This window comes from Coenobita brevimanus, chromosome 2 (assembly GCF_032717465.1).
Source record: "Coenobita brevimanus isolate Jiangsu-jjx chromosome 2, ASM3271746v2, whole genome shotgun sequence".
NCBI classification, from domain to species: domain Eukaryota; kingdom Metazoa; phylum Arthropoda; class Malacostraca; order Decapoda; family Coenobitidae; genus Coenobita; species Coenobita brevimanus.
The window spans coordinates 930,001-952,904 of record NC_136955.1 but is presented as its reverse complement, the minus strand read 5'-3'; the positions used below and the strand labels follow the sequence as shown (position 1 = coordinate 952,904).

The 22,904-nt window shown below is 39.8% G+C and overlaps 1 protein-coding gene and 1 pseudogene across 1 annotated transcript in view; one reads left to right on the top strand and one right to left on the bottom strand.

The window, feature by feature from the left end:
• The window catches only part of LOC145391438 (uncharacterized), a 57,128-nt gene that overhangs the window by 24,247 nt on the left and 9,977 nt on the right, over positions 1–22,904 (bottom strand). Inside the window, exons 3-5 of the mRNA XM_080266053.1 lie at positions 13,756–13,922; positions 13,013–13,170; positions 4,741–4,818 (exon numbers count right to left, since the gene is read on the bottom strand). Of these exons, the coding sequence (XP_080122179.1) occupies positions 4,741–4,818; positions 13,013–13,170; positions 13,756–13,922 (403 nt within the window). The remainder of the gene's footprint in view (positions 1–4,740; positions 4,819–13,012; positions 13,171–13,755; positions 13,923–22,904) is intronic.
• Positions 14,699–14,812, top strand: LOC145392494 (5S ribosomal RNA; annotated as a pseudogene).

Here is a 22,904-nt window from a genome sequence, read left to right as displayed (position 1 = left end):
AAAACAGCACAACACCGAGTGTAAGGATGGTAATCGTCCCCACCTACCACTGTATATAATATTCACAACAGGTATAAATCACCTTCAGCAATCAATCCAGTATATTGGGTGCCATAAGGATGGATGTGGTGGGACTGATGGCTGACTGAAAAAGTATTTGTGCCATGCTGAACATATCAAGATCACTTTCCTTAGGAAAGAAGGAAAATTAAATGGATAAAATTGAGCAGGGAGGAAATATAAGTGGATAGGAATGATCATATTTGTACTGAGTGGTATGTCTGCGCTGCTACATCAATTACACCTGAAACTCATCGCCATCCACAAGCTACCATGCACTTTCACTACATCTCTTGTGAGTCCAGTAATTGTAACCAGTTAAGAAAGTACTATTACTTTCCTACTTACAACACATGGCCAGTTATCAGCATCCATAACTGGCCTAATGTCATACTCACAGATCTTGTAAATACATCATGAACACAAATTTCTCTCATTCAACCACTGCATTTAAAAACCCACTTAATAAACTACCTGTACCTGTTTACTCTCTTATTTCCCCTTTTAATGTCCTCTGTCTCATTTAAAATTAATGCTATGATGTATGATTCTCAATTACGTGTCTCAATGTGATGGCAATGTCTAGTCACATTCTTAACTGAGACCTGATCTGAGGCATGTGACGATGCTATGGTGAGAAATATCACCTTATGTATTCGGTTATTACCTACATTAAGTCTTCATTATATGTTCCATTCTTTCTGCCTTTTTTATTTCATTATGTTCACAGTAAAAAAAAATAATAATAAAAAAAAAAAAAAGATCCATTGGTATATATAAACCATAAATGCCATTTTCCCTGAATTTACAATACCAAATATGCGGAGGAGGTCATGGTGTCGCACTTTTGAAATATCCCTGACTTAAAATAGGGACTTTTGGGATTTCTATTTCTTCATATGAAGGAAGAAGGACTGACAGCAAGACAGAGTTCCAATTGGAATAAGGAGAGAAAAGTGAAAGGAAAAGGATACCAAATAGGAAACATATCAACAGATGGAACATTATGAATCTGAGAGAACGAGAGAGAGAGAGAGAAAGTGAAAGCAATAATGGAAAGGAAAAAAGATGGATATGAAGGAAGGGAACAAGTGGGGAGTTTCAGATAAGGCAAAATAGAAGCACTGTAGTTGTTGTTGCTGCTTAAACCTGGTGTGTCTGGCCAAGCAGAGCCGTTGACCACAAGTACTGTAAACACTTGCTTCTGTGGGGCTGTCCTATGTGTACAGTTTTGTACATTCACCATGTAAGGATCTGGCACTGCCTTGTGGTAGACAGTGCCTCATCAGGTTTGGACCAGAGTCCTTCATTCAACAACATGCACAGACTATGAGGAAGTTTTGTTCCCGGGTGGATGCTGAAGTTGCTCCGCCCAGGGTGCACAGTGCCACCATGTGTGAGCTCCTCATCAGGGCCTGCCAAGTGGGAATAAAGAAAAGGAGTACTGTATTCTGAAGATACATTCATGTGCCACAGTGTATGCTCACCCTTTACCCCTTCCTCTGGCTGGACAGTTGTTACTAGGGTTTCAAAATGAATGAAAATCTGCTATCCAGTGTTACGATGGTGGTGGCTCGAACCTTTAATAGATTACACAAGGAACAGTTTGGGATGATGCTGTTACTCACACAGTCTGGAAAATTTCAAACTACCATCAACAGATCTATGTTTGGTGTAACACCCTGGCTTCCTTCCAACCATGGGTAGGATGAGAAGGTGATCAGAAAACTGTGGGTTATGAAGGTACAGTGGAATGAAAAGGCAGGATCCTATCCATTATACAAATACCTGTGGACGCCAAAGGAAAGAATGGGTGGACTGGACTGCAATACAATACACTGGAGGGGAAACTGAGGAGGTATAGAGAAGCAGACATCAGCAAGGGTCAGCATGAGGGATGTTCCACAAGCTGACGATGTTAATGAAGTTTGAATTTCTTTTTCCTTTTATGATATTGATGAGCACATGTGGGTCCGAGTCATGTAAACTCTATTTTATCTTTCTAATAAGCATTTCCATATACATTAGTCATAATCCCTTGAAAGAAATGGTCATTGAAAAATTAACTAAATAAAATTTTCTTTAAATTGTTATAATTAAAAGCACAAAAGAAATGCCATGTGGACACTAAGTATGACAACATGAACAGCAATGGAAAAACATTACAGAAATGATAGGCAAAAGGTTTATCAGGAAAAATATCCTTTCAAACTATGCACAAAGGCAGCCACAAAAGCCTGTCTCTTGCTTCAAGTCAGTATGGGATAATGCAACTCAGCGGGGACAATACACTGTATACAACATACCCTTAAAATTCACGGTTTTGACTATCTGCTGGTTTACAGTTGCCACTTCTCATCTGACTTTAATTCAATGAAGCGTAAACTTAAGCCATGAGAACTATGCTGGTGCGCTACATGTATTTAAGCATATTTGGAACAGTACTGTGTATGCTGTATATAACTGCCATCTATTTAAATTTTACTGAACATGTATTTCCAACTACAGTACAATATTACATTCTTTATTTTTTACAGTACTGTACTGTACATACACACTTTATACATGTTCTAGCATCTATCCATGGTGTTTTAGGAGAGGAAGAAAGATTGTAAGTTGTCAATGTCTATGTTTTGTATAATACTGTATATTAAAGCAGATGGCATCTACATAATTATCATTAAACTGCAGATTAAATACAGATCTGAATTTTTGGTTTTTAGTACTTGCACAGTTGTTATGAAGCTAATCCCAGTGAATTTCAAGGGTATACTGCACCACAGTAAACAACAGCTGATGTCTGCAGTTACGAACAGTACAAATAACGGGGCACCACCATAGATCATCATAACACAGGTAAAACGATGCCAACTTATACGACACTGCACTGAGCGAGGGACGTACTGGGTGGAGGTTTAACAGTACCTGCGTATAAACTAGAGGGATGCTCACCCAATCGTACCCCCACAGAAGACCACATTTGCTGCGGAATTCCAAAAACTCCTGGAAATGGGAGAGAAAAAAAGGGGGGGGGAAGGGGGAAGGAAAACAGGGGGGTGGGGGGGAAATGAGTGGAGGGCAATAGGCCATAGGAAAAATCAGGAAAAAGAGGAGGAATGAAAGAGAGGATAGAAAAGACAAAAAGAAGGACAGGAAGGATGAGGACAAAGAGAGGCCAGAAGGAAAAGACGGAGGAACAGGAAGGAAGGAAAGAAAGGAGAGAGGGGAAGATAGGGAGGGAGATATAGTTTGAGACAGGAGGTAAGTCAACTCTCTCATGATCAAGGTTTTATTCAGTTGAGAGCGAGTCACAAAATCCTGAGAGTGTTAATATTGTCATCATTAACCCTCTCATGGTCAGAACATCTCTAAGATCCTATTCTAGCTAACGCCAGTCGCTTGAACTGAGCTCAGCAAGCCAGAGAAGCCTGAGAGAGTTACAGTAACAATGAGAGGAAATACAAAAGAGGGTAGATGCAAAATAAAAGATATGGTGGAAGGAAGAAATGGACATAATACAAAAAGATAAACAAAGTTTGAAATGCAAAGTAAACAAATGGGTGATGCATAACTGAAAATGAAAACAACAATAATCACTGTTAAAGAATGAAGCACCGGTTAAAGAAAAACGTATCAGTGGCAAGCCAAGCGCACAACCAGGCTCCGCTTCTCGTCACAAGATATTCCCCATTTTTTAGTACGGTTGGATTAGGCAGGGTACAGACACAATCCCGCACTTTTATACAGGCAATAGGAAATATAATACTGCTCAGTGAAGTTTTAGAGAAACAATAAACAAATACCAGTCATGTAAATTTAATACCATGAATAATAAATAAAATAACAGTCTGTGAAGTTTTATACCATCAATAATAAATAAAATACCACTTAGTGTTGTTTATACCAGTCAATGAAACTTTATACCATCAATAATAATTCAAATACCAGTCACTGATGTTTAATATATCCAAAAAATAAATAAATAAATAAAGTGCCGGACAGTGAATCTTATACAACGCATACAAAATTAAATACCAGTCAGTGAAGTTTTATACAATGAATAAGAAATACAATACTAAATAGGAAATACAATGCCAATCAGCATACTGGTAGTTTTATACAATCCATTTTAGATACGGTATTGGTAGGCATCATCAACACAATGACAACTGCTCAGTATAAAAATATTCTGGTATAATCTCTAGTACTGTATAGCATAAAAACGATAAGGGGCAAAAAGGTATGTACATATCTTCTGTGTAATTTAATTCAACTTTTTCTACGATAAACGGCTATGGATTATTCGTCTTTCAGTACTATTTACAAATATTCATAATGCACTGAACTGAATATTAATAGTCTTACACAAGAACAGCAATTACTATGAGTTCACGACAATTCTTGTACAGTACTCCATTACACCTAACACCATAAGATTTTATTCTGCTGAGAGTGAGTTATACGAACCTGAGACTTAAATAACAATAATATATGTACAATTACCTCAAGCATTCTTTTGCTAATCTGAAATAATGCGGAACTATGTCTGTACACCAACAGGGTCACAATTTGCCTTGGATTTCAATTTCGTGGGTGGTCAGAAAACGAATGGAGGGTTGGTACTGAGGGAGGGAGTGGGGCAGTGGAATGGAGGTTTGGTTCCATTCCGTCCCAGCCTACCTGAGTGTACACAAGCGGAATAGAGACCCAGTCATAACTCCATAGCAAGCCACACTTCTGTCTGAACTCATTAAATTCCTGTAAAAAGAGAGAATGATAGCCATATTTTTAAAGCCTTGGTTAAGGTACTCTTTAGCCTCTTTTAGGGTTAGGATAGGAAAGCTTTCTCTCAGCCTTTCATGTTAAGCAGTCAAGCTTTCTCTCTGGCCTTCTTGTTTAGGTGGTGATAGGGTGCCAACACGCCTCCCTGTCACATGTGACTGACAAGAGAAAATAAGGCACAACAAGATTTTGTTTATGGTTCTGTTATTGGGACAGAACTAACCCTGTGCTTCACTTCCTCTTATCAATCACATCTCCTCAGCAAGTGTGTCTGAGCCCTTAGGTGACAAATACTGCATCCAGCCAAGTCTTAGTTTGTTAGCAAGCACAATGCACGAGGCAAACTTATTTTTGAGGATCTGTCTGCAACCAAAATCTAAGGAAGTGCAGAGAGTTTGAGTGAGCTGTTAGAGAAGGAAACTCAAAAGACTGTGGCTTCATAACGGAGCTCATATAAAAGCCTTTGTTAGTAAGACTGAGTGAGTGCCCTGGCTGGAGAGGTAGTGTGATATTAACCCACTGAACTTGGGGACAAATTATTATTTCTATTCTTGCTACTTTCAGACAACCTATTCAGCTTAGGAGAGGCTTCCTCCTCCTCCTCCTCCTTCTTCTTCTTTTTTAAATTTTTATGCTGGGAAGAAAGAACCAAAGGCTAGAAGCATGTAAAATCATTCCCCCCCCCCCAAAAAAAAAGGGAGAGCCAGATACAGTATACCCTTTTTACCCTAACTCATCAAAAATTCTCATCCTTCTGCAGCTTATTTCAGGTTGCTGAGTAGCTGAAAAAGGCAATGCTATGGCTCTACAACCTTACCACAGCACTTTTTCATGGCTGGCATCATATTCTGGTGCTAATGTATTATTACCACTCAGCTTTCAAGATGGAGAGATTGAAGTTTTAGACCAACTTATAGTAAATGCTGAATAGATGGGTAATGAAACATATAATACATCCCTTACAGACAAAACTGTCTCTCATAAACTGAATAAAACTACTGTATGTAGACTTATCACAAAACTATTCAGAGTTAGCAAGAATAAATTTAAGAAACTGTCATCAGCATTCTTTGTTCAACCTTTCAGTCTAAATAATGGTGATTTTTTTAGTTTATCTTACTACTTCCAGACAGTTTTATTTAGTCTGGGAGAATGCTATCTATTTATCCATTGCCATACACCTTAATCCTGTGAGGGGTGACCACAAACAAATCACCTCCATGTCGCCCTGTCTGTCTCTCACGCTCCACTCCATCCCTCCTTGTAGTAAGGTAATGGAGCCTTTACTGCACCTATGTCCACCAGTTATGAAGCCTCTCCTAAGTTGAATAACACTGCAGGTAAGTAGCAAGAATACAGAGTGGAAATACTTCATCCGAAACTAGGGGTTAAAGGGATACAATGTAAAGCCTTCACTAATGACCCTATTAAGCTGAGTGTGTGAAGGTACTCTATAAGGATTTTCCCAATTTTTCATGGCTATTTATGGAACAACTGTAGTAGCAACTGTAGTGGCATCTGTCGCCCCAGGTTCATCTGATACGTGAGCCCAGTGGCCTACAGGCTTAAACTGCCATTCTGCAGGCCACTGTCCTCCTTGTGGGGAATAGGAAAGTTGTTGGGGGATGTTTGTATAACCAGGCAGTTAAGCACATCAGTGCCATCGTATGAAGGCAACCCTCCCCAGCACTTTGGAAAAGGGGAAGGTGGGGGCATGATTCCTAGCAGAATTACAACTTAATACATTTACGAAAAAAAAATATAAATTTATTTTTAGTTTACATTTTTTATAATGAGCACAACAATACGGGCAAATGTAGCCAGTAATGATACAGAAAGATCATATATGTTCTATCATATCCAAATGCTTTAGAAACAATTGTTAAAAACTGTGGGCTTGTCCACACCTTCACACTCCCAGTTATATTCTACGGTCCTACCACTTTACTCCAGCACTCCTCCTTCTACTCATTTCTGTACATTCTCACATACTCTCCAACACCCTCCACCATCCCTCCTATTTATCTTCCATCCATTCCACTTCCCTCCCAGACTATACCTCATTTCATATCCCGTCGCTATAGCTCTTTTGTCCTAATGTGGACTAGATTTTCATCCTTTTGCAGCATACAGATCTTGAATTTGGCCCTCTTTTGTATTGTTTTTGTTTTTTTCTTGGAAGGAACGGTTTGCGGGCTCTTGGCCAGACCTGTGGATGTTAATGAAAGCTAAATCTAACTTCTCCAGTTTGAAAAATCTCTCCTAAGGTGAGCAATATTGTCCGGAATTAGTGAGGATAAATTAGAGAATACATCACTTGAGGGAAGGGGTTAACCTGCAATGTTTATATGTAAGTCACTGGATGGATTCATGGCTTAAATGTACACATGTATACCCAAGAGCTAAGCTTCTGCTCCCCCTCAGGCTGGAGGGAAATCATGACCATAGCTTCACACTGTATGACTCTCTCCTTCACTCCACATTCCACATATCCTCCGATGTGTAGGAGCTGCCGCAGTCCTGGACATTCACGGGTACATGACTGGCCCAACACCATCACCACGTGGTGACATTACATGACTGAATATTTGACTAGTCACCTCACAGAGACTGAACTTCCACACATGACAAGGCCACCACTTGGGTTGGGACATTCTAACCACTAGACCATCATGCACCCTAACAAGAATAGTGTAAATCTATATAATCTGTTAGAAAAATTTGAGGATAAGCTGTTGTTTTATAAGTCCTGCCTCCGGCAAGGAAGAGGTAAGGAAAGGATGGGTAGGGGAGGAGCGAAGCCTTACTTAATCCTATATTCTAGTCTTTGTCATACATGTTAGGATTAAGGAATCCAGTCCAGTCTTCATCTGTTCATGAAGAAGGCACAAAAATCTAAAATCACTACCACTGCATGTAAGGCAATGGATGGACATCTGTCAGTAAACTGATGTTAGTAAGAGTACACGTCTGAAGCTGAAGGCATGTACAGTACACTGGAGAAATATATTACATTACATACTTGACCACCGATCTGAACCCCTGGGGAGACCAGTGCTACTGAAGCAGCAACCAGATGCCTGTGTGCTGTATTTGGTAACAGTGTCAGAGGGGTGAGTGTATGGCAAGAGGAGGGTTTGGGTAGTTGAAGGCTCCTACCCCTCCTCCTATCACACCACCTTCACACACATTTGCCAAATCAGTGATTATTTCATTACTGTTTGGCTAGCACCTGTCTCAAACACACTCAGTGTAGCAGGTGTCTAACTAAGAGCATTTCTCCAGTGTACACTAACAATGGTACGTTTTAGTGCTCCACTCAACCACAATCCAGGAAGTAGCTTTATACAGGAATGTAGTTGTGTAGCTAAAGCAAGTCCTCATTAGAAGCTGCTTTTATGCTGTAGTTTTTTTTTTTTAGATTAGGTCAATAATAAACTACAGAAACACTTCCTACTGAAGTTCCATCTTTAGTCTTTTATCTAATAAGCTGAACTGGCAGTTTCCCAAATTTGCAGCACAAATGTCATGAAAAAGTTGTGATATATTAACAATTTTCTGATTTATATTGAGGACTACTCATATATTTACAGGTCTGGCATGCCTGTGTTGGTTAGGAGGAGCCTGACCCCTTCACTCATTCATTTGTTTATATTCTCCAACCACATGTCATGCATCTATCTTATTCTTGTTACCCCTGGAGGATGTCGGCTAGGCTGGGAATGGCATCTGAGAGTGAAGGGGTTATCAAATACTGCAGGAGTCCCCCCTAGTTCCGTATTGTAAATCAAATCAAACAGAGGACAGCAAGAATAAAATAAAAATTACATCCACAGGCAGTTAGCAATTAGCCAAATCGTCTAACACTATTCACACAGGTCATTACCACATAACCCACTGAATCCAGATAATGTTTGTTTCTGTTTATTCTAGCTGCTGTCAGATGATTTTTTAGACTTAGGAAAGGCCTCTCATACTGAAGGGGTTTATTAAGGCTGTATCTAACCCCTCCAGTTCAAAGAGTCTATCCAAAGCTGAAAAGAAATAATGTGATAAAGGAATGAAATGAAAAAGATATCCCCAGATTCAGTGGGTTAATTTTTCAAGCTTTTATATTCTCAGTGACAGAGGGAAAAAAAAAAAGAGACAACATGCAATGCAGATTTATTAGCAAAATATTCTCCTTCCAACCCCTCAGTGAACTGATTAACAAAACAGTGTCTGTAACAATCATACTCTTTCATTAAAAGCTTTCAAACCAAATGCAATAGAATAACTGTACAGGTAAATTTTAGTGCTTGCACCAGATTCAACCAGCCTTCTTCAAAACAATGTACACAATCTGAGGCTTAAACACACAGTAACAGAGGGCACTGCTGAATTATCAGACAAAAGCTGCATGGCTTATACTGTTTTCTTTACAGTACTGCATACTGCTAAGTCCCTGGCAACACAATAAAAGTAAATAAAGAGGCACATTGGGAAAAGCTCAAAGACTACACAGAAAAAAGCTGCAGTGTTGCTTTAAATGACAAATGATATACCAAAGTGTAGTTCCATGCACATTCTAATTGGCACTGAGAAATCCAAAGTTTGGTTAAGACCTGTGAAAAATGGTACCTGCCAAATCCCACTTTAATCAATTCTGAGCACAGCGGCTCAAGGTTAGGTTCCCATTAGTCCAAAACATTTTGAGGTGGGAGACCTGCTTATGCCCCTGGTAGCGTCAACATGACAGAAAAACCTCTGGCCACCTCTTGGACTTCAACCATGACTAGGAGGCCACTATATGCTCCAACCCCAGCAATCACACTAATCGTATCACCAGGCACAGTCCATTTAGCCAAGACTGTTCATACATGCAACTGATGCAGGGACATTTGTTTGCAAATCGATGGTTGTGTCACAGTATGAAAGTTTACTGGGCACTCTCCTTTTCAGTTATGCTTCTATCTACAAGTGCATAAGCAAACAGGCTTCTCTCAACACTCACTGCTGACTCCCTATCCTATATAAATATCTCTGGTTTATAATATGAATTACTTATGTACAACTTTCACTCCTGACACATATCTTTCAGTTGACATCATTATCCCCCATATATCTATCTATCTACCTATTCATCTGTCCACCTATCAACCTACTGCCAGATGCTTTAATCCCACAAAGGGTGGCCACAAACAAATCACAACTCTCCCATTTGGCAGCCCTCCCTCAAACTCATACCCCACTCTCTCTTAAATCTCTCCACTCCATCCCTCCATCTAATCCTTAGTCTGTCACACCAAAATAATCCATTACACCATTCACAGGACCCATACCAACTCTTCCTCCCTGACACATCATATAACTGAGACCCATCTATGGCCACTGATAAATACTCCTCTCTCAGCTTAGGAATGTTAGCTATCAGAAGGCATTATATATCAGTCAAACCTTCATCCCTGACTCTAACAGGTGCAGTGGTGTCAGAGGCAGTTTGTGGGATATGGCTGGTTTCAGGTACTGTGTGCACATGACAATGGGATGTGAGGTTGAAGGGACAGGGCAAACTTAGTGAATATGTTTTTGAAGTGTGCGAGAGTCTATGGTCATTTACGAACTAATTTTTGGAAAGAAAAATAACAGATTTCATTAATAATTGTATTCAAACTTCAGACGTATCCAAACTTTAGACATTCGAATTTTTGGGGTTGCACTGTACTAATCTTTTGCTTAGACTCAGTATTGAAAATGGAGATGTAGTAATTTTAGGCCAAGTTAGAATAAAAGGGTTGAGTGAAGCATAGTATCTGCTCACACTCTAATCCTATACCTGACTGGATGGAGGTACATAGGCAGCCTGAGTTTACCACCAAATGAAGATCTGTTGTTCATGATTACGGTGGTAGTTCCAAGCTTTGTTTGGCTGCACAAGGAACTGTTTGCAACGACACTGTTACTACTAGCTATCTATCTACAGTCAGACACTTAAATCCCACACAACGTGGCCACAAAAAACTGGCTCCATGTTCCCTGTCCTCTACCAATTCAGCTGCCCTCCCTCCATCTTACACCCCCCTCTCTCATATATCTCTCCACTCTGTCCCTCCAACTCATTCACAGTCTCCCCCTCTCAATCTCCCCCTCCATGTCACTCCTGCAGTCTCTAAAGGTTATGTATTACTAAATCATCTGTGAGACCTTGGGTAGAGATAGACTGTTGGAAGAGATAAAGCAGACACTACATCTTACAAATACTCACCTCAATCAGTCCACAATATATTCCAAATCCCCTCCCATCTACCTTGCTGCTACACACCCATTTAGTAATTCCTTACTTTTGTTTTAATCAGTGTTAGATCAAGGCAGTGCAGTGTTAGGGGGATCAAATTAAAACAAGGCAATGGAAAACAAGCCAAAACAGCAACTCAGGCCAGGAAGACAAAAGGAAGAGATGCAAACAGTGAGGGAATTTAAGTAAGAAATCAAGAAGGCTCACAACATTTAGGTTCTGTCTTTAATTCCTTCAATATGTTGACATCTTTTAAATGATATTCTTGTTACCTCCAGACAACTTCAATCAGCTTTGGGGAGACCGCTTACTGTACAATGATAAGCTTAATGGAGGTTTTATCTATCCCAAATACAGTTGTTTGAAAAGTCCCTCCTAAACAAGATCAAGATGTCTGGTGGTGGCAAGAATATAATGTCAAAATACCTCATCATAGTGAAGCAATTAAGAGCTACAGCTAATTCTACAGCTATAGCTATGTTGCATCTTTAGCTTAATAGTCTGAAAAGAAGTAAGCATTCATCAGCAAACACTGCACAAAATTCTAGAACACTGACAGCTAATATATTTTACTAAAATTCACAAGCAGCTATAAACAAATCTAGGAGCTAACTGACAAGCTAAATTACTTGCTAGAAATGAGACATAAATTGATTACTATGACAAAAATAGCAAAGGTAAAACAGAGGAAACATTCGTAAATAGCGTACCTATAAGTATTAGTAGTAACCGCAACCTGAGGCTCATATGAATGTGAACCCAGTGCACTGCTGGCTGCGGTTACTCTTCTCCCACCATCTACCAGCCTCCTTTTGACTGAGGGACATTAATTTGTATAACCAGGCAGTGGAGCCGCCTGGTCATATCGATGCCACCACGTGAAGGTCTCCCACTCCAGCACCATCCATATATGAGACAAAATAAAATAGTGACAACCTCTTCAGTCTTATGATGCCTTTTATTTTATTCCTGCTACTGTATGTCCAAATTATTTTATTCACCTCAGGACGGACTTTCCAAACTTGGGGGTCAGATAAAGCCTTCACTGCCAGAGGTCTGTCTTAAACTGAATACAATCACATGGCAGTAGCAAGAATTAAAAAAAAGAAAAGAAAAATACATTCTCAGGTTGACGTGGTTACAAAAATCATCACAACTAGCTACCTACAGACAAAATGAGAGAAGCATGAGCAAAAAAAAGAGAGAGAAAAAAAAAATCCTGGAAATTTTGGACAGAGCTAAAATCTGTCCACCTTAACTTGGCATAGATTTTTGTCCTTTAGCTGCTTATTACCCATAGTTTAAGGAAGAATAAGATCATAATATGGCTCCACATTTTATCCATAGCACTTCTTTGTGACTAGCACCATATTCTACTGTTTTATCTCTTATGACAGCTCAGTGGCAGAAGAAAATATTGTACTATGGCTCTGCATCCTTTTCAGAGCACTTCTTCATGACTAGTATCAGGTTCTGGTGTTAGTCTCTTGTTACAGCTAAGTAGCAAAATATGACAATACTCTACTATGGCTCTACATCATTTTCACAGCACTTCTTCATGACTAGCATCATATAGTAGTGTTCAAATCCTGTTACACCTAATCCACAAAGAGAAATGACAACTTTGGGCCAAGTTAAAATGGACAGATTATAGTTAAGCACGGGCAACTAAGTATTAATACACTACTAAAATGTAATATACCTACGGAGTAAACAAATGAAGCACTGAGACCTAATATAGTATAAACAACATAATGCCTTTGGACAATACTAGTTAAGCATTTGCAGCTAAGTATCAACACCAATATATTAACTAAGTAAAGACTAAACAGGTAAGGCATAAGCACCTATGACGTATAAATGAGAGAAGGAAGTATGAACGTCAGAACCCCTTACCTCCATGATATGCTTTACACCCATGGGATCTGTTATTCTCTTCTGGGCCTTGATGTCTTTTAAGAGAGCAGTGAACCACGTACAGGGAACCCAGTAGGTGTTGAATTCCTTGTTGGGCACCAGTTTGTAAATACCAAGCTCTGTGGTGGTGATGAACCCTGGAAGGTGAAGAGATGGACAGCGATGAGACAGTGGCAAATCAAAGGTGGGGGTCAGGGAGAATGAACCCATAATTTTTTTATCATCAGCGACAATATTTCAAAAGAATTACAGAATGCAAAACACCCATTAGTGTTTCAAATTCCTAATCATCTTAATCTGGCCCTACTGATGCACCTTTGTAGTCTGCGATTTTTATTTATATATATATATATATTTTTTTTTCCAGAATAAACTGTGACAATGTGCTGCTTATTGTGTATACAGGTATTTTTTCCTTCCATACAGTACTTCTGAATGCAAGACCATCATCAATGGTCAAAAATGAGAAGAGTTCTGAAACCCCCTCTTCCTTCCTCTTTCTTTCCTTCCTACATTCCTTCCCTCTCCTCCTCACCAGTATCCACCAAATGTTTCAGTATTAGACTCTTCCTATTTAGTCTCCAATCCTCTCTTCATGCCTGCAAATACCCATCCATTTTCCAGTACTCTCCTTCTCCATTCCCTTTTCCCTCCTTCCCTATCTCTTCCTTCCCTTCTCCCCCCATCCTTCCCTTCCCTACTTCCTTCTCTCTCCTCCTCACCAGCATCCACCAAATGCTCCAGCGTGGGGAACCTCTTCTTCAGTGGTGACGAGATGGACCTCAATATCAGCACCAGACTGAGGTTGATGTAACGCGCCAGGGTTCGTCTCATCATTCGCGACTTCTCATCGTAGCCGTTGACATGCAGGGCAATGGCGTGAATTATTCTGGTGGGGAAAAATACGGTTAGATGCATAATTAGTACAGTATATTCATTTTACTTTAATGTGGCCTAAAACTGCCATCTTCCCAGCTTTAGCAATAAATTAACACTACAAAAGGATGTTAGTCATGAAGCTGTGCTACAGAAAGAATGTACAATCATAGTACTGTATTGTCTTATCATGCCACTGAGCTATGTGATATACACTGCAAAAGGGCAAAAATCTGGCCAATTTATGGAGAAACTGGTTTAAAAGTTTGGTAGTTGCAACCCTGGCCTCAACTGAATGTGAACCAGGACTGCAAGCTGATGTTGGCCTTCTTCCACAGTTCACCATCCTCCTTTCAGGGGACATAGAGGGGACATAGAGGGGACAGAGGGATGTTTTGCACAACTGGGCAGCTCCACAGCCCAGTCATATCAGTGCTACCAGGTGAAGGCATTCCTCTTCAGCACCTGCATACGAAGGTTGGCTGGGGGTTGCTGCTCACATAATGCTGCTCCGGGGCAAGTGACTTATCACTCCCACACTAAACGTCTGGATTAGGTAGCCTAACCCCAGATTCCTATGCTTGGGATGGGGTAATGAAGGACTGGATGAAAGGTAAACAGACTGAGAAATAGACAAACAGACAGATATTGAAAGATAGGCAGACAGAGATACGCTGATACAGGTATTTCCTTAATAATGCATGGATTTGATTGGCACCTGGCATGTATGTACTGAAATCACCTGTTATGTAAACAACAGGGTCTAGAGGAAAAAAGGGAATTTGATTGGTTGACAGCCAAATTGAGTACACCGCTTCCCGTCCGATCAGCGAAGTTAAGCAACGTTGGGTCTGGTTAGTACTTGGATGGGTGACCGCCTGGGAACACCAGATGCTGTTGGCATCCCTACGTGTCAAGTGGGGTTGGTGGAGGATTAGTGCCCCTCCCTGTAAAACAATTAACTCTAAGCCCTTGACCACCCCGTTTGGGATACATGGCGTCTGGCAATGAATGGATGGATGGATGGACAGCCAAATGATGATGATGATGATGATGATGATGATGATGATGATGATGATGACAATGATGAAGTTAACAAAACGTTGATCTGGAAGTTTCATATCAATACTGTGTCATTATGCAAATGACACCACTTCCCATACATAGTGTAGTGTATATTGCTACAAAACACGCGTTTTGAACATTCGGTGACTTGATTAACATAAAGTATTGTCTAGATCTTGAATTTCCTGTTTGAGGTAGTGTAATTTCCTGTCTGGGGGCAATGGAGCAGGATGCAGAGGAAGGCGGACAGGAACTTCCACCAATGATGAAAATGAAAACGATGTAAAGTAAGGAGGAAAGGCATGCGGATAATCACCTGCTACAACTCTGTCCTGCCTGCCATATTTCTCAATCCTTCCCAAACAACAGACAGCAGCCTTCCTTCGTTTATCTTTTTGTTCCTTCATTCCTCCCCAAACAACAGACACTAGCCTTCCTTCAGATATCTTTTTTTTTCTCATTCCTCCCCAAACAACAGACAGTAGCCTTCCTTCATATATCTATTTTTTCCTCATTCCTCCCCAAACAACAGACACTAGCCATCCTTAATATATCTTTTTGCTGTGTACATCACATTATCACAAAAAAATTAGTTCATGTAATGTTTCCCATGGCCACAGTCAGCGGAGAAGTGTCAATGAATTTTTGCTCAGCCTGGATTTTTTTTTTTTTTTTTATTATTATTTTTTTTTTATGTGTCCGACTCTGGGCAAAGGCTTCAGGGCCTATATCTTGGGGGCAGTAGCCTATCCCAAGGCCCAGTAGTCCTCCTACACCTCCACATGTCACCACTTCGGTGCTAACACCCACCGTCCATATTGAATACATGCTAGGGCTGTCTCATACAGGACTGGTGTATTGGTATTATTTTTTTTCACTTTATTCTTGCTAATTAAGGACGCTTTTATGCCACTTAAGGACGACTTTTTCAGGCTGGAGAAGAGGTAGTATTAACAGCTGCAACCCTTGGCTCATCTGAATATGAACCTGGTGGATTGCAGGGTGAAGCTGCCATTATTCAGCAGTTCACCATCCTCCTTTTGGACAACAGGGACGTACAGTAGATGAGGAATACAGTATTTGCGTAACTAGGAAGCTGAGACAACCTGCTATATCAATGCCGTCACGTGAAGGAGAAGAAGTTAGATACAGGTAAAGCCACCATTATCCCTTTCACTACAGAGCAATCTCCCAAAGTAACTAACATAAACTGGAGACAACAAGAACACATTTAAAACATCCATTACCAGATTAAAGGAGTTCTATGTACAGGGTGATCTACTCTATATATAATGCTCCTCTTCCATTCTGCCAGGTGATTTCTGGTGTGTTGTAGGAACGACTAAGTTTGCGTTATCAATGTCTATCTTGCGTCACTTATTTATTTCCTACTCCTAATACCACAAGCACATCCACAACAGCAGAATAAACCATCCCCACAAAACATAAGATACTGCCAAGTGAGTGTGTAGTGAAGTGCTATTTACAAACTACCCAGTATCTATGGTACAATAAATTCAAATAAATCATTAAAAACCGTGACTAATGCCATATCTAATCATCGTAAAATCCAGTCTGTACACCCGATTCCTCTTAAAGTGAGGCTGAGTGGGTATGAGAGGTGACACATTTTGATCCCCTGCCAACACTATTAATATTTTGACACTTAACGATGAAAAGTTATAGCACCCTTCACACTCAGGTTTAATAGAGCATATCTTGTTAGCTACTACTGATTTGTGTGTGTGTGTGTGTGTGTGTGTGTGTGTGTGTGTGTGTGATACATCTCCAATTACTTACTGTCACACAGGTCATAAGTGCTGCCATAAAAAAAGACAATATAATTATTGATGACAAGTGCTACTACTCTATGTTACACACCAAGGCTGCCAATACTGTTCTGATTGTCTGTCTGTCTATCTATCTATCTATATATCTTCAGCCAGAAGCTTCAATATCAGAAGGGGTGGCCACAAACAAATTGCCTCCTAGTTTTTCACAATCAGGCTGCCCTCTTTCCAACTCATGCCTCTTTCACTTACATAGCCTACTTTACCCAATCATTTCACCTCACCTCTGTCTCCCTCTCCCATATAAATAGATAACAACTTTTTGGGTGCAAATTACACACTTAACATTTTATTTTGACTAACATTGGATGATTTCACTATGCTCCAGATATGTGTGACACCCAAATGATAAAACTAAGTATTGTACCATCTCTCCATCATCAATGGTGAGTTGTAGCAACAGACTAATACTAGAATATAATGCTAGTCACATGAACATGCTACATACATTAAGGATATTGTGCCACATTATTATCCTACTCAGCTACATTAAATAAACTGCAAAAGGACAAAAATCTGGGAGAAGTTAAGGTGAAACAAGTTTAACATGAGAATAAAGTTGTGCATCAACACATGTGCAAAGCTGGAAATGAAAACTGGGCATAACTGGTGAACCTGAGAATGTTGCACCATAAAAACACAGGTAAAGGAGCTATTTTGGGTCTCGCCTCTTGGCCAAAGTCCTTCTTTTCACCCCAGTGTCCCCAGTTATCTCTCATCCTTATATAAAAGATACAAACCACGTATAACTACACACGCTAAGAACCTCTCAGACACTCTCTACAAACATCATGCTACTGAAATCACTGAACAGATATTTCAAGAAGAGAATGGAAATGGCTCAAGAGCATGACATACGGAGGGCTGCCATCAAGTGAAGAGACCTACATATGCCAGCATGGTACATGGTCTATAAACATAATCTAACAACCACACATTTTCACTCTACAGTCTAAAACTCACTCTATGCATACTCTAACAAACAGCTACCTCACACTCTTTGCTCCTATCAGACACTCTACAAGCACTCCATATTAACTCCATGTCCTAGCTGTAGCATTATACAGTCTGTGCTCACATTTATAATACAAATGTGTTGGAATGTCTGTGTGAAATTTTTTGCTTCTTTCAGCTGCAATTTTGCCATCAATATTAAGTAATTATCCATGATGCATAAATGGCACAACTTTCAGCACTGCCATGAATACTGTAATTAGTGAATGGAACACTGTATGAATGTCGAGGCCTAACTACTTCAACAGTACAGTACTTCATTCCATCAGTGATATGATGCCTTTTATATTTCTGTGTTTCCATCAGACAACTTTATCCAGTTTTGGAAACTTTCCTCACTGGGAGAGTTGGCTGCAGCACTCGACAAATTTCAGGATGATGTTTGTTTTAGCTGATTAAAAAAAAAAAAAAAAAAAAAAAAAAAAAGGCTGAAGATTTAGTATTTAGTCTGGTCACAAAAATAAATAGGTAAGTAAGCAAGTAGGTAGGTCTGTAGGTAGGTAGGCAGGTAGGGTGACAAATAAGAAGATAGGTACAGCTTATATACATGTAGTCAACCAGGTTTAGTGAAGGTGTTGATCTACTTTGGCAGCAGGTGTGGTAATCGTATATGACAGGTCTCGGGTTTTTACTGGTGATAAGGTATGGGATGCGTACAGGCCCATTAATTCCTTCACACTGGTAAAGTATCACTATCAGGGGTTCCTAGTAGTGAAGGGTTAATGAAGGCTATATCTAATCACGTAGTTTAAAAAGTCTCTCCTAAACTATATAACATAACTTGAATATCTATCTATCTACCTATATTTATCTATATATTGCCAGATGCCTCAATCCCATAGGCAGTGGCTACAAACAAATCACCCCCAAGAATAAATGAAATACAGTAATACATTTTTGAACTGAAGGGCTTAATATGCAATATTAAGAGGTCATAATACTGACATGATGTGGAGAGAAAACTACTGTTGCAATGGTAAGTGGGAGTTAACATTACAAGTAGATAATAGACTTGGTTAGCCATGGTTCAAGTAAGCCAAGGACTGATGCACCCAAGCGCTGAATATAACCTCACACTTCCCTGCCATCCTTTACAATACACCAACTGTTTGTATAAAAAGAGAGTTAGTATTAGTTTATAGATTTAGCTGAGCATGGTAGCTACAAGTTAGGAAAGGACTGGTGCACCCAAGAGCTAAATATAATCTGGTCTTCCTTTGCCATCCTTTATAATGCACTACAGTAACTGTTTGTATTTATTCATTAGGGTTGTGAAAGACTGGGAGTCCACCTGATACCACTACTGCAGTGTGTTGGCAGTGTATCGAGGAATAGTGCCAAGATGCAGTAGTGGCAAGGCTTGTGTTGGCACTACCCTCCCTCCCTCCCTCCTAGTTTCTCTCTCTCCTTTGATTCTATCTCTCCTTTTCCTTCTCCCTAGCTCACCATCCAATGCCTTTAACACAAAATACTTGCTTGATGTCTCTTTTCTGTTTTCATTTCACCAATTTTCTACTAATCTACTGCTTTTCATTCACCACCAGTTTCAAATTCTCTCCCCCTTCCCTCCCTCCCCCATTATATTAGCTACTTTTTCTCCTTTTTTCTGCCCATCTCTAACTTTTCTTTTTCCTCTCCCTAGCTCACCATCCCATGCCTTTGTTTCCTATTTAAATATGTCCTCCACTGCCTATTTCTTTCTATTTCTTGCTCTCACTTCATTAATTTTCTACTATAATAAAGCTTTTTACTTATCATTACTTTCAATTTCTCCCTCCCTCCCTCCATCCTTTCCTGATCACTCTTTCTAACTCTACCACTCTTCCCTCTTCCCAGCTCAGCATTTGCCTTCCTTTCCAAATTAAAGAGTGTATATTATATCAGGGATGAGTTCTAAAATATCACCACTTTTTCATACAATGGTGGGGAAATTTGCAATAGTAGTTTAGTCCAAGGTTCATCTGAAAAGTGAACTTGGTGGACTGCAGGATGAAGTTACCCTCATCTTGCAGTCCACCATACCCCTTTTGAGGGATAGGGTGGGAAATGAGGGATGTCTGTATAAACAGGCGGTGGAGCCAAACACCTATACTAGTGTCACCACATGAAGGTGGCCCTCTCTAGCACCAGGAGAAATTGGTAAACAGTTTTACAAGAAGCAATACACGTTTAACTGGGAATCTTCTAGTAAAATAATGTCAGCTTAATGATAAATAAAACATATACATAGATAGATAGATAGATAGATAAAGCATAAAAAACAGGCAGCTGCATTTGTTTTATGGCTCTTTTCTATTTTGTGTTTTAATTTCCTCTTTACTTCTTCATAGCTACCATACTTTACTTGTCCCTCTCTTGAATTTCTCTCTCCTTGCCTGTTTCCTCCCTTTCTCTCTGCCTCACCTTTCTGTTCTTCATTTACTCTGCAGGCTACAATTCTCAATACTGTATTTCATTCTTTTCATGTCTGTCTACTATTATGGCTTGTCACTCTGTCCACCTGTCCTTACTTCCTTATTATCATTCTCTCTTATGCTTCATGTCTTCTGTGCCTCCTACTATTGTTAAATATGGACACAAACATGGGCTGCACCTGCTAAACTAACAAACTTTAACTATTCATTGTCAAAACTTGCCTTCAAGCTTGGAATGCTATAAAAGAATAAGTAACAGGAATCAAACTCTCACACCAAGAATGATTCCTCAGTGTAGGCTATATGCAAACTATCAGTACAACAGCTATTATTTACTTGGAATGTCTTGAATACTGGAAAGAATATAAACTAAATTAGGTTTGCTTGGTCAGAATGTGCATCTGGGCCTACGAACATCCTCTTGCTTTACTGCCCAGGTCTCACTACCATACAGCAGTACACTCTTAATATACACTGCATACAATATATAACCCCTTAGCATGGAGGAAGAGCCCTCTCACTGTCATGCAACTTTAATGGACTGAACATTCTACACTGTTTTTACTCTAACTTGGTCCAGATTTTCATCCTTTTGCAGCTTATTTCACTTAGTTCAATGGCTGAAATAGAATACTACAACTTTTCATCCTTTTCATAACACTTCTTCGTGACTAGGATCATACTGCAGCATTAATCTACTGTTACAAATCAGCATCCACGATGGAAATATTGCAATCTTAGGTCAGATGAGAGTAAAAAGACTATAGTTAAACACAGTTTCAATAATATTTTACTGGTAATACACTGTATGCACCTCAGCCTGGGGAAATTATGTGAGTGAGTTGGAGGGGGAGAGAGGGAGGGGAAGACCAAGGATGAGATGGAGGGATGGAGTGGAGAGGTATATGAGAGAGGGGGGTGTGAATTGGGAGCAGGGCAGTGAAATGGCGAGGGACAGGGTGGCATGGAGGCGATTTGTTTGTGGCCACCCTGTATGGGATTAAGGAGTCTGGCAATATATATATATATATATATATATATATATATATATATATATATATATATATAATAAAACTAGTAAAGCATTTTCAACAAATGTTATGGGCAAATTTGCGGATTTGGACTGTCAAATTTATTCAGAATTCTCTAACCCTTAACAACCATAATCTATTATAACTGAACTAACTTAACCAGATGGAGCAATGAGTAAAAAAAAAAGCTGAATAATGTCATCCAGTACGCAAACACGGTGGCAAATTTATACAACAATTTCACCTCTTTTTCCTCTCCCTCCCAGGCCCCAGCTCTCACGCCAGCAGCTTGTGATATAGTGACGCAGCTTCCACTATCTTGACTTCTGCTGTCACCACCATCACGAGCCCACCAAAGCTATTGTTATCTTAGCTTTTATTTTGTCACCGTCTCTATAGGTATCACCTTCCACAACGTACCTTCATGCATTTCTTTCTAGTCTTCTTTCTTTTCATTATTAAAATTCCCTGTGCCTCGTTTCTATCAATTGGTATCGCCATCAACTGCCTTGTTCTAGTTAGTAAAGTGAAAAGTCTTCGTTCTTGGTGAATGAATTTAAAAGATGGTGAAGTGAAAAGGTCCATCAGCTGGCAATGTTTACAAACAAACCACGTTCGAGTAGGAAATAAAAATAATAAATAATAATCATCATCTGCTTGGATTGTCACAGGGAATTTGCTACGGAAAGTATCAGCTGTCAATAATATATGACCCGGCAGGAATTAATACTAATACAATTTCAACTATGTATTTTTAGATAATTTACTTTGTCAAGAAATGCCAACCCAATGGCGGCAAATTGGTGACATTTCGAGCATCTTGGGAGGCGACGGTCTTGCTGGTTAGTATGTTATTATTAGAGCATTGCTATTACTCAGGAACCATTTTGACCGTAAGATTATCTCTGTAACAATTAACTTGAGCAATGTAGCCCACGTCAACGTTAGGTTAAAGATACAGAGATTTGCTTTACACGTACAATTAACACATTGTTGGTGAATCGGATGTGTAAGGTCCATACCGTAAAGAAATGGGTTTCCGTATAACAATACACAAGTAACTGCATTGATAAGTACAAAGATTACGTGCGAGTTGTTTCTACCATGAAAAAAATATTGCCCTTTGCTCGCAGAACCCGTGCAGCGCAGTTCCGGGTACTGATGGGGTCATATTGAAGTACGTAGGTAAAAAAACACTACCGAGAAACCTGTCACCCTAAAATGAGCAGAGTTCCCTTGTGTCAGTGTTCAACGGTGGTACTCTGAGCTACGGGGCTGGATTGTTGGGGGGAAAATCAACATGGGACATTGCTCTACTTGGTTAAGGCGATGCCGCGGAAGTACGGTAGCTTGTAAAATACTCCTGACTCAATAAAAAGCTGCCCATCCTGAGTATAACACCTTCATGTGAGTTAATCATATCGTCATACCAGTACAATATTTACCTGCCTCATGTGATCCAAGCAAAGTACAACGGGGACAAATATTCGCTTAATAGTCCATGTTTGCCCACTTTCCTCAGCTGGCTAATACTCCTAAGCTGAAAGAGGCTTGGCTGAGCGACCCAGGGCTGTCTGGTCGAACAGACCCATCAACTGCAAGCAAACAATCGTCCTTGCTG